General features: G+C 42.4%; 1 protein-coding gene across 3 annotated transcripts in view; it reads left to right on the top strand.

Annotated features, from left to right (window-relative positions):
- The first annotated feature begins 6925 nt into the window (after window positions 1-6925).
- URB1 (URB1 ribosome biogenesis homolog) overlaps window positions 6926-12886 on the top strand; it is a 57984-nt gene continuing 52023 nt past the window's right edge. For 2 of the 3 annotated variants that reach the window (XM_068912284.1, XM_068912289.1), the window contains exons 1-5: window positions 6929-7085; window positions 7568-7707; window positions 9095-9246; window positions 10345-10477; window positions 12776-12872. In XM_068912284.1, coding sequence (XP_068768385.1) covers window positions 6950-7085; window positions 7568-7707; window positions 9095-9246; window positions 10345-10477; window positions 12776-12872 — 658 coding nt within the window. In that variant the 5' untranslated portion in view covers window positions 6929-6949. Of the gene's footprint in view, window positions 7086-7567; window positions 7708-9094; window positions 9247-10344; window positions 10478-12775; window positions 12873-12886 lie in introns of all 3 variants that reach the window. The other variant, XM_068912275.1, reaches the window with a different exon arrangement.

Genomic DNA, 12886 nt, shown 5'->3' with positions numbered 1-12886 from the left:
TCTTTCTCCGTTTTATTCATTTTCTCTGAACTTCAGCCAAACTGCCAATTTGAAACTCATATCATGGCTTTAGTGTATGGAAACTCAAATAAAATTAGTGCTGTCAGTTAGAAAAGAAGCCAACAATGTGAAATAATAGAAGAAAGTTGAGGCAGATGGCCTAAAGTTTTCTATTAGTAAAAAAATCACAACTGGATTTATAGCACAGCAGTGAAAAGATAGCATTTCTTGGATTGGACTTAGCTTCGTATCAAAACATTTTTTCCCGTATATTCAGCCATTTTCCAATCATATATTCCACCCCTTTTTCTTCCTCTTCTCCTCTCTCCAACCCCGCCCCCTCTGCCCGCCAATTTACTGGGAGCTAAAATATTTCACTTTTTCAGTTTTGTTCTCCTTTCCCAGAATAAGGTTTTCAAGAAGTTCACTAATGTTCTTACTGGCTTTTTTTGGGAAAAAAAAAAATCTAAGCACAAACCCCAGGATTTTCCCACATTTTAAAACGCTCTATATCTTTGCGTCCTGACACAGATGAAATCTACAAGACAGTTCAAACAAGTGGGCTGCCATCCTCTCTCTGTTTCTATGGAAATGAATGACAGACCAGTTAAAACAAACTGTATAGTGATTACAGTAATCACTATAAGGTGATTATTTAAAATAACATAGTACATTTTTCCTGATTCAACCTCTATTTCTATGGCTACCAGAATGAAAACAGAGAAGTGTCTCTTGTATATGTCATTTGTAGATGTTCCTTGGATGTTGCAAGCTCTCATACGATGCTACAGATTTTAAGTTCTAACAAGATCTTCAAGTGTGCAGTAATTTCGCCTTGAGAAGAGCAAATCTGCATGCTGTAGTTAGGAGACATTCTCATGGATGTAAGTGGAAGTTTGAAGGAATGTAGAGGATAAGCCTTAGCCCCACAGGTTTAATAGTAGGGGAAATATTTGCTATTCTCTGCCAGTTTTTTGACTCATCTGAGAGAGGGTAAAATTAGCTAACAAGCTCTGAGTTTTGTGGTCATAAGCTCTTTTGTGCATAGTCAGCTCCTGGCCTAACCAATCATAATGTCATAGACACCCTGACCATTTCACAAGAAAACAGTAAGATGTAACACATGAAGTTCATAAAACCAATCTCCTCATGAATTCCACCTCTGCTTTCCACCTCTACTTCCTGACTGCCTGCAGCAAACAAGGTCACCCCTCCTCGTCGTCCTTAGCGCTCTCAATCTTACTGACAGCTCTCTTACATACAGTTTATTTTTTTCTATCGGTACACCCAGCACGCTCGGCATTCGTACAGACGTGAAGTAGGAGACATGCACCATCCCACAGACTTGGGTACCGCTGGAAAGGACAAAAAAGACCACCTAAGGTGGAAGGTGAAAAAACATACAGGAAAAAGGTCCTGGCTTTGTTGTCCATGCCCTCCTAAAGCGCTGAAGTTATATTCAATCACTTCCCGAAGTGCATCTCCAAAGACAGACTCCAAGAGAGTACCTGTCTTGCCTCTCAGCTTAGGAAGGATATTAGGACAGAGCTGCTGGGTGGACCACATTCTTGGAGAACAGCCTGTTTACTTGTGAAAATGCTTTATTATGGGCTTATGAGCCTGTGTTTTGGCTTGTTGTCACTGTTTTTCTTTTAATATGTATTTAGGCGAAGATTTTCCACACTGACTAATAATTTTGTGTACTTGAAATTCTAGACGGTGGCTTCTTAAAGCCATTTTGATTCTGCTCCCACTGAAGTCAGTCACAAAGCTGCCACTGATTTCAGTGTTACAGAATCAATGTCAAAATACTGAAATATCAGTGGCTTTTCCAAAAGCCTTGGAATATGAAGCCTCAAGGTCTCTTACGTTAGGCACGCCAAGCCTAAGGCATGCAAAATTGGGAGCATTTCTGAAAATACTAGCCCTAACCAATATCTAATCAGTGATAGCTAAGTGCTCAGCATTTTTAAGATCCAGACCTCATAGCATCTCAACCTAAGAATTCAAAAATTAAAAGCAAATAACATAACTTTGAAAATAATGGTGCACAGTTTGTATTTCTTTCTCCCTCAGGACTGTAAGGGTTCAACAGTAAATTCTTAAGAGATGCTCAGTGTCTATGGTTAAACCAACTCAGGCTTAACGGTGATTGATTATTATTGCACGTATAGAAGGTGGGAAGGATTTTAGTACACATGGGAGCTATCCTTTTGTCCTCCTCTGGATGTAACTAACCTAGAGTGCCAAAGGTCCCGCTCTGTACATTGAACTAACGGGCTTATTCAGTTTATCAGAAGTCTGTACATTGAACTAACGGGCTTATTCAGTTTATCAGAAGTAGATATCAATAGCCACTTTCAGCTCATACTTCCTCTAGCTCTTCCCAGCCTGCTCACTGTTCTTCCCGCTCTTCTGTCCTCTTCCTCGTTTGATCTTTCCATCTGTCTTCAGCACCTGGGCAAGCAGCCTGATTCCCGACTCATTCTGAGCCCTGGCTCGAAAGCCTAGCACTAATGCATATCCGTGCTGCTGACGCCGCAGCTGAGTTGGGTCCTTTGATATTGATACGGCTCTAGTGTAACGGTAGGGAAGATAAACCCTCATTAGTCGGTTTTTAAAATGCACTCCTTTAGCTATTCAGAAAAGTGCTGCTCCAGTTAAAATAGCTAAGAGACATGGAGGAGGAGAGGTCGTTTTGTTTTTTGTGATCGAGAGCAAAAGAAGTTGCGGTTTATCTAAATTGCTGTAGCTGCTTATGCCAGAAATGCATTGGCACTACAAGGCAGTTTCAGTAGGGTTATTACCTTAGCCCAACGTGCTCATTCGGTTCCTGAGCCTGCACATGATCCTTGTGCATCACTCAGACCCCATGCCCAGGCCAGTGTTTCCAGACTTCTCTAATTCAGGCCTTGCATCTCCAGCATGCGAGCTGGCACGGAGCTGGATCAGTGGAAAGGCAGCAGGAGTGTGCGGCGCAGTGCATTTGGACAAGTGATGAGGAAAGGGTTATGGTGTTGGGCTGCGTTGGGAATATTGCCTTCTTGTGAGGCTGTGTTGAGAAAGTGGTCCTGACACTTAGCCCATCTCTCAGCAGCAGCCCTCCTCTCTCTCTCTGTGATCCCATGCCTCAGATGCGGCAGGTCAGAAGCCTGAAAGATGTGACGAACAGCTGTATCTCACATGTCAGATTTGCATAGACTTGAAATTTTGCGAGAAACTGGAGGAAACCTTTCTAGGAAATAATTCTCTGTATGAACTAGGAAAGAACATTGAAAGCAGTGTTTTTAAAGATGTGATATCTGCTGAAATTCAGTCCCTCAAAATGCGTCCTATAATTAATTCACATGTCAAATGAAGTCCATTGATTTAAAAATGTATGATGGGAAACTGCGTCATTTCTTACATGCTCTAGACCAATCTAGTGTGGGTTCAGAGACTGCGTGAGTCCATTAAGTGGTGCCCCTGCTGAAAGCAGCAGCGGTGCAGGGGTACTGTGACTGGCAAGGGCAGCCCCTGGCTCTGCTAAAACAAACATCAGTGGTTTTAAAGGTAAAGTCTGGGCTGAGGTTAGTGTGGCTACATAGCCATATTTGGGTCTGAGTCTAGCAGCTGTCCCACTCACAGGGATAGTCACTCATTTGTAGTGTGAGGGTGCAGGCCAGCAGATCAGCTTAGTAAGGTTCATCATGAGAGGCTGGGAAATGATATAAGTTAGTACCAACAGACTTAAGCTTGAGGGCTGGCACAGCAGGTATCACTGAGCTATGGCTAAAAGCTAGAGATAAGGGTTGTGCGAGTAGGACAGAAGAGTTTACGGCTGAAACCAGAAGATAGAGCTTGGTGAGGCCAGCGAGCGAGAACTGGCCTAACCTACCAAAACAGATCTTGTCTTCAGGATTGCATGGGTCAGGATCCTAGAGCTAGGAATAATGTCAAAGTTGGAGAGGCAAAGGCAAATTAGGCAGGACTGCAGTGCTAAGGTTGGATTGTTAGTACAGATGCTGTTCAAGCCAGTAAAGGCTTCTGAGCTAGGGCTGATGCGGGAAAGGGTCACTTAACCTAATTAATTTTGTATCTGGAACTGTTTGTTGAACCAGGCCTAAAGCTAAGGTTCATGCTAGGAATTGGGAATTATCTTTCTGACCAGCAAATGCCACAGGGGCCATGAGTATCCTGGTTGTGTTCATCTGGCAAGAATCACAGGAGCCTATTTCAATTTACTGAAAGCTCAGGCAGCTCCGAATTAATACTTGACTCATTCACTGCATACATCTATTGAACCTACAGGTACAACGGAGCAGAGGAACTTGGTCTTAGTCTGAAGTCTCATTCTCTGAGTGGGCCTCCACAAACGGAGCCTACCAGAAAACAGACTAGGGGAGAAAAATTCTCATAGATGCGACAGAGGAAAGAAAAGGTCACAGGCTCAAGAAAGCAAGAAGATGGAAATAATATGTTTGAAATGAAAGTAACAGTTAACTGGGTCTTCCTTTATCAAAGCCAATGACAGCTACTCAGGTAGTGAGGGGAGAGAATAACTGAATTTAAAGTTGAAGTTAAAGTTACTTGTGCTGGCATTTTACAGTGGTATTTTTCGTTCTAGATGTTCTATGGAATATGACGTGAGGATAGCGACCAGGCTTGTCAGTCTGACAACTGTGGCTTTTACTTGGAAGATATTTGCAGTATGTGCGCTTTGAGCCTTCTAAAAGCAGCGTTAAATAATTTTTTTTCCCTTCACATTAGCTCTGGCCTTCCTTTCATCCCCTCAAACAAACAAACAAACAAACAAAAAACCCCACCACCACCACCACCACGAATCCCTTCTTGAGAGGAAGCCATCTATTTTGCGTGTTATGTGTCCACACAATCTTCTGGAATTGCAAATGTATTTTTATGTCTGCATACCTTCCAATTCACTTAGAAGAAAACTCTAAGGTGAAATAAAGGATTCTCACCATCCAGAACAACCCATCATTAATGTTTTATGGAAGAACTGAGCAATCTGTTCCTTCACACAGAGGCTGCTATACTATGCTGAATTCCAAATGAAACTATTATTAAAAAAACAAGCACAAAAATAGTTGAAACCCACTGAGTCAAAATTTAAAGATTTCTGGAAATATCATAAATGATGAACAGAGTTTGAATGGAGCATGATATAACTAGCAGCACTAAGATACTTGCTTTTCTAAGTTACTTTAAAAAAGTCCTCGTATCTAGCATCTAACAGTTCCTCTTTTCTTTCGTGTTACCCTTTTTTCCAGTCCAATGCTCTCTTTTTCTTTTATCCTTCTGTGCCTCCTTACTTCACATTCTCTCATTTTACTCCACTGTCTGTTCTCAAAATATTGCAGCATCTTCTGTCAACATTAAAGCATTTGTCCACCCTAAATCCTAGAATGGCTGTTAATGTTGCCCTCTTCTGGACCACTTTTTTTAAACAGCATTAACTGATGTCATGAAAAACATAAAAAATATAAATGTGGCTTTTATCTGTTACTTGCAAATAAGAAAAATAGTCAATTTTGGATAGAACTGTAACTTGATTTTCATTTTCTCTTATTGACATAACATGACGGTCTCCCTGATTTCCCACTGCTCTTTCAACTACTGCTGTTTAAGATCTAACTGTTTATTGGAACGGGACCTTTTTTATTCCTCCATATTACTATGCTTCTCCTGGAATAACCATGCTCTTATTGAAAGCAAAACCAAAGCACTGATTTCAGTTTATGTCTACAGAAAAACAAATTGGGTCACCTTGAATAATGCGTTTCACAGGCTGACAGACTCTACCACTATACCAGTACAGTGTCTCATTATTATATATTTGTTATTTGTTAGTGTTTATATAAGGTATTTTAACTACACAAGTTTGAAAACGACAACCTTTTTACCTTTTCACTAGCATCTTAGGAAGCTCTCTCATCTCCCTGCTTCCTGACACCCTCTGCTTCTCCCCTCCACTCCAAAGTTTCTATCTGCTCAGTTCAGCTTCAGTCCAACGAAATGGTAACACCAGCAGGGACAAAAACCTCCTTGGTCTTAGGAGAGGCGATGGAAGAGAGACTGTTACAGTGCCCTGGACATCTGCTTTCAGCAGCCCCCAGCCCCCCGAAACTTTCACCATTCAGTTGTACCACTCACGACTGCGGCTGTGCCTCAAATGAGGAAACCAAAGTATCCTGAAAAAGAGGGGGAGGAGAGAAAGATGTAATCACGTTGAACACCTTTTTGTCAACTGGAGCAGCGATTGTGTTTGCAAACACTAACAAACGCATACGTGCAAAGTATAATTTATATAAACATAATTTGTAACATAAATTTATATAACATAATTTATGTTTTTATGCATGCACGCACTCAGGCACACACACGTGTAGTATCTTTGCTATTTGCCCTGTTGGACCTGCATGAGGCGGCTGTATGACAAGCAATAACCAGACACACAGGGCCATTTCTGACAGCGAGGCATCAACTGAAATGCGTGACCAGGGCTGGGAGGGCAAGGACAGGGGCAGTATCATCAGCAAAAGCGAGCGCTTTCTTTGTGCGAGGGTAGCACAGGCTACAGGAACAGGAGTTTGTACGAAGCCCTAGACGAGCCAGGAGGAGCAGAGAGGCCAGGAAAACCCAGTAGGACAGAGATAGCTGCTACAGACAGGGACTAGCAAAGCTGCTCGTTCGTAACACAAGCTGCCGCGCTCGCCTGCGCCGCAGCAAGGCATCGGAGGCCTCAGCCGGAGAGACGCGTAGGCCCGCTCTGCGCCTGGGGGGCCGCGGTCGGTGCCTGCTCCCTCATCGCCGGGCCGGGGCAGCGGGGCAGCGGGGCAGCGGGGCAGCGGGGCTCTCCCCCACCCCACCCCGCCGCCGCCGCCCCGCCGCCGCTTCCTGCCGAGGCGCTGCCGCCGCCACTGCCGCTTCCGGCGCCGGCGGCAGCGTCATGGCGGCCAAGCGACGCGGCCAGCCCGTTCCCGGCCCGGCGGCGGCGGCGGCTAAGCGAGCCCGCGGCGAAGAGGGGGAGTTCAGTGGCGCCCGCTTCAAGGCTCTGCTGCGGGACCCTGCGGCTGCCGGGAAGGGTGAGGGGGCAGCGGGGCCGGGCGGCCGTTGGCGGGCCGGGCGGCCGTTGGCGCGCGGGGCGGCCGTTGGCGCGCGGGGCGGCCCGCGTGCCCTTTGCTGAGGTGCGGGGCCCGCGGTCGCCTTGGCCGCTCGCCGTTTGGTACGCGGGTGTGCTTGTGTCCGGCTGAGGTGATGGGGGGGGGGAGGGACCTGAGGTAAAAACGTGCTCTCTTGGCTCTGCCGGCAGAGCACCAGCGTGGAGTCGTCTCCCCGAGGAGCCACGGACGTCTGCTGTCTCAAGAAGCAGTATAGTACAGTTAATTAGTTTTGTACTGGAGCACACGTTGCTTCCCTAAGATCTAGGCCACGTGTCCCGTGCTCCATATGGGACGCTTCACCCGCCAGTCCTCGCTTATCTCCTGTGAAGCGCCCAGACTTTGGGAAACTGTTCTTTAGTGTATCATATGCAAAGTATTCTTCAGATAAAGCTCTTTTATTACAGGTCTAGAAACATTCATCTCTATAGCTAAGACGTTACCATCTGCTGAAATATATGATGTTGTAGAGGGCTACATAAAAATTTCAGTGGAATGTGCTGAAATTTTCAAACTTCTGGATGGAGAAAGAAAGCCTGAAAGTGAAGTAAGTTGTCTGTGGGTATTATATTTTAATGACTGGCACTGCGTGCACTGACTGGGAAATTAACTGTCAGGTAAATGCTTTTTAGCATAAATAATTCTAATAATTCAGTATGGATTTTTACTGCGAGTTAGAGTGGCAGAAGCATTTGGTCAAGTGGGAAGGGGCCTTTTAAATGTAAGGATGTGACTGCATTTGGTGATATGCAGAACTAGTAGTCCTGCCAAAATCAAGCTGTTAAGGCTTTTTTAAATGTTATCAGAAGACCATTTATAAAATAAGAGGCCAACAGAAATATAATTATGCAAAGCAAAATTTAATCTTAATTTAATCTGAATTTAATACCGAAACATCGGTATTTCTGAGAAGCCATTGGTAAAGTTGACATCATTTTTCTGATCTGAGGCGGACGCAATCCTTGCTCCTCAAAATATGATGAGTAAAATAAGAATTAAGAAATTATTCTCACAAAGACTATTCTGTAGCAGCATTATTAATTTAAGTAAAGTTTGTTTACAACATAAAATTTGATAGCTTCTTTTTTAACCTCCGCTTGTCATCAGTCTTTGCATTAAATTATCATTTCTGTCTATATAATAACAACTTGTATCGTGTTCAAATAAATACTGTTCTGTAAGAGTCACTTACTGATAAAGGTTAATACCTGTAATAAATACTGCCCCTTTGCAGGGTGGGTTCTGGGTTCAGCTAGAACTTCAGTGCAAGACTGGAACTACATAAGTGGCTCAGATAGTCTTTTCCTAGCATGTTTAATTGTGCACATGCTAACAGTTCCGGCTTACAGCATTGGCTCAATGGGCCTAGGCCTTGGCCTCCAGCTTGAGAAAGGCCTTCAGGATCCGTCAGGCTGTGCTAAGATTTGCACTACATTCAGTTTCTGCATCCCCAGAAGTGGCTATTGTGCATACGCAGATAAATCGTGAGTATGCAGTAGATCTCAAGTCACTTGTGAAGTAGGGCCCTTTTTTCGTTTAGTTTATTTGTCCAAGATTGTGGACGTTTTCAGTTAGGACAGTGTCCTGAGCTTGCAGCTGAGGATGATGACCATCCCTGCTGCTCAATTTCATCAGTTTGGCAACTGAAAAGAAAGAGGAGCCAGCTGTCTCTCTGTAGGTCTCTAGTCTTTCGGATAATCTATGTGTAGGGTCATCGTCGAAGAAGCACTCTCAGAACTAACCGTGTAGAAGAGAAAGCATTAATTTGGGAGAGAATTCAGAGGTTAACTTGGTCATCATATCTGGAAGCTTTCCTCTTGTATTAGGTTCACTCTGTTTTTAATGAAGCTTGTTATTGTTTGCTCTGCTAATAGTTTCAAGCTGTATCGGATATTTGGAGCTAATAAAATGAGATATATTTCTAAATTGTACAGATGCTATTAATCTTTCAAGCTCTGGAAGCCATCTTACTGAGGACAGCAAGTGACCTCTCCCATTTTTCTGTTGTGGGCCTGAACATAGTCAAGAAGTTGATTCATACCTACATGAGATTGATCTATTCTGCCTTGTATTCTGAAAATCACAGGTAAGTCTTCTCCATACTGTTGCAGAGAATCTTTTTTATTATGGTAGTATATACGGATGGGATCTCTGCTTCAGTCATATTGCTTTCTTACAGAATTTTCTGTGAGTGAAACACGATGAACAGGTTCCAAAACCCTTAGTGGGTAGTGGCTATTCAGATGAGGGAGGTCTGCAGATTTGCACCTGATGTCCCCGTCATGTTCCTATTGAACTAAATGACAAACTCCCACTGAAGTTGGGAGTTCTTCATTTTCGGCACTTATTTTATTTATAAAATCAATATCCAGTCTCTCACTACAGCTTAATTTTTGAGAAGAATGTAAATATCCGTTCCTTTTTCCCTTCTTCCCTCTCCCCTCTTTCCCAGTTGCTGTCGCTGCCTAAATAGGTTTTTGGGTTTTTTCCTCTCCCTCCTATTTTTCAGGCAAATTCTCCCAGAGGTCAGTAAGCAGGAATTGAGTATAGAACTAGAATCAAAGCTGAGTATGGATTTGGAGATTTAGTTCAATGACAAAGACGTGGCTCCTATGCTGCATACTGCAGCTGAAAAACAAAATCGTTCAGTTAAAACAGAAACAATGCAGTATTAATGTGGCCTACACTGTATGTGTCCTTAACTTAAGTTTCAGCTGTAGCTCCTATGAACCTGCTTGTGGTAGTAAACTTAAACAAAGTGTGTAAGTGTTTGCAGGCCTGGGGCCTCAATTCATGAAATATGTCTGTAAAAATAAGCTGATTGCAAGAAAGACCAAAGTTCCTCGTGAACAATGGTATAACATGTGTATGGCCTAAATCCGTATTGTGCTGGTCATTAAAATGGTTGGTTATGTGTTCAACCAAAGCTCCCGCCGACTGCAGCAAAAGCTTTGCATGTCCAGGGATGCTTGCCTAATTGCTCTGCTGATTTCTCGCATTGGGACTGACTCTGAGAACTGCTTGATGCCCTAAAAGTGAGGATGGAGGTTGAAGGTGGAATGGGATAATGAGATCTTTTATAGGAAAAATGTTGGTCTTCGTGTTTTAATCTCTTGCAAAGGTTATTTGCATAACCCTCATTCTGGAAATAAACTACATGTTTTTCCTCTGCTTTTTGTTTTAGGATGAGCCGAGTATGCCTTACCCTGTTGTCAGCAATGGTGGCCCAGGGACCAGATTCAGCAAGGGATGTGTATAGCCATTTTGATTTCAATAATAAGTTTCTATCTGGCTTAGTGAAAAAAAGAGATAAGAAGGTAAATTAAATGGGTGTCCACAGATGTGCTGTGAAATGCTATGCCTTTGCTCCATCAACTTTCTTCTGCTAAGTATTTAAAATTAAGCTGTTGCCGAGTGTCTTTGCTGCATTTTCCTCTGCAATAACTTGTCCACCTTTTCCTTCCTGTCCTGTGTCAGGTTGAAATGTCTCTGGTTGTTTCTAATTGGCAGCAGAACTGACCTATGGTGCAGGGGCTTCCCATCTGCGCACATAGGAAATCCCCAGGGGATATTTCTGAGGGACTGCAGTAGTGGGAGAGCTGGCCTGCACCCTTGAGGTATAGCTTGTTTCATTTTCCAATCTGCACTGATCTTTCTCATCCTGCCAGGGTGCAGAGCTCCTGAGGAAAAATGTATTTTTCCACTACTTTGTAGAGTTACTATGCAACATCAAGTGGCCATTTCTATTTCTAATAAGCTGTGGGGAAATATAAACGATACTCTTTCTGCAGGCTACTTGGCAGTCCTTTTTATGTCTCAAACTGAATGAAGGTGATGGTGAATTTCTAAAAACCGTTTAGTGATTATGTGAAGAGTTTAACCTTGATTCCAATGCATGGGTTGCAGTTCGGTCCCACTGAAATAAGTGAAGGTTCTGTGGATGTTTCAATGGAGAGAGGATTTTGTTTAGTATTAGAACACTCTGAGTTATTGCATTTGAAAATATAGCCAGAGAGCTTAAAACTCTCTCTTGGTGGGACTTCTTAAGGAGGATATGTGAGTGAGCAGAAAAAGTCACTCCTCTTTTTCCAAAATGAACTTTATTTCTTGTTTTCTTCCTATTTGTGAAGAATAATCAGGGATGACCTGCGCTAATGTTTAAGAAGAATGTTTATATTTCATTCTAAATATAAGTGTACATTAAATCCACTGTCATTTTCAGTGCGTTTTCAATGCACTTTCACCATCAATGCATTGTGTCTCGTTTTTGGTCAGAGTCCATTAAGTGTCAGTTATGCTCCTTGTTGTGTAAATAACTCATAATAAATCTTTTCTTTGTTTTTTGAAGATGACTTGCAGAATAAATGTATACATTTATATTGGATTTGTGCCAGCTGTGGTGACAAATGAGTTTGTTAAAGGTGGTTTTAGAAAGAAGGGTGTTTGTTTTGGTCTTCTACTAGATCTCTCTCTCTCTCTCTCTCTCTCTCTCTCTCTCTCTAAATATATATACAGAAATAAAAACACAATTTTAGGAATGTCAGATTTTATGTTTTTTCACCTTGCTGCAGAAGCAATCTTTGGCAGTACCCCTTAGATTTAAGGGTTTGGATATAGAGTCTTCTGACCACATGCTTATTAGATATGCAAATAAGTTAGATACAAGAGAAAGAGTTTCAAATACCGATTGAAGATCCTGCTTTTTCTCAGCTTTCACTAAAATACCATGTCACAAGTGACTGCCAGGGCTGAATTTTTAATACAAAAAAAAATCAAGCCCAAACTTAGAGCAAAATCTAATTCCTTTCTCTTTATCTCTCCTTTCAGCTCTTTAACAAGTCACCTTTGCCTTATGTTTAGCCCAGCAAGTATTGTTTGGGGATAGTTTTTACATACAACTTAATTTTACGCAATAAATACCAAGAAATTATAAATCATGTTCGTTGCCTACAGTACTCTTCCAAGCAAAGGTTTCATTGGCTACAGCATGCCTGAATTTGTAGTTTCATAACATAGCCCTTTTTTGAAGGGCTGTTTTTTTAGCCCTTCTCAGTTGCATGATCCAGGTAGCTCCATGAGCAGTGATAGCTGAGCAGAGGTGGATGCGTTGCAGCCCAAAGATGGCAGTGAGTGTCCAGGATCCTCTGTTGTGGCAGTGCTCTGGCAGCCTACGTAGTAAGAAATTGCACCGGTGCTTGCCATTCCCATTCTTGATTATTTTTTTTTGAATTGACCAGTGTACAAAAGCAGTGCAGAAGTTAGTAAGTTCAGTGATTTGTATACAAGGGTTTGGCATGAAACTCGTGTTAACACTTTCTTCTTTTTAATTTGTGGCCTAGCTCAGCTATTGAGAAAGGAGTGAACTAAGATACGTTCCTACTTGATGTTAAGATTAATAAACTATCATCTGGTTAATTTAAGAAGCTTTTCAAAGGAATATACTGTAGATGTGTTGCACATTTAGAGGAAAAAAAGAAGTATGTACCTGGCTGTATGTAACGTGCCTGTAGAAGTTGTTTAATGTGTCTGTTTATAATGGTAATCCATTGCTGCAGGATTAATTTTGCTGTTGTGTACAATCTGTATGCTAGCAGTGCCTTTTATCTTTCCTTCAGGGAAGACCTGATGTCCGTATGGCCTACATTCAGTTTGCGCTCTCCTTTTTAATTGCTGGTGACGATGCAATCTTGATACAAGTGCTGGAATTAAAAGGTACTTCACAATTT

The sequence above is a fragment of the Struthio camelus genome, chromosome 1 (genome assembly GCF_040807025.1).
Source record: "Struthio camelus isolate bStrCam1 chromosome 1, bStrCam1.hap1, whole genome shotgun sequence".
Classification (NCBI taxonomy): domain Eukaryota; kingdom Metazoa; phylum Chordata; class Aves; order Struthioniformes; family Struthionidae; genus Struthio; species Struthio camelus.
Note: the sequence above shows the minus strand (reverse complement) of the source record. Positions and strands in the feature narration are given on the sequence as shown.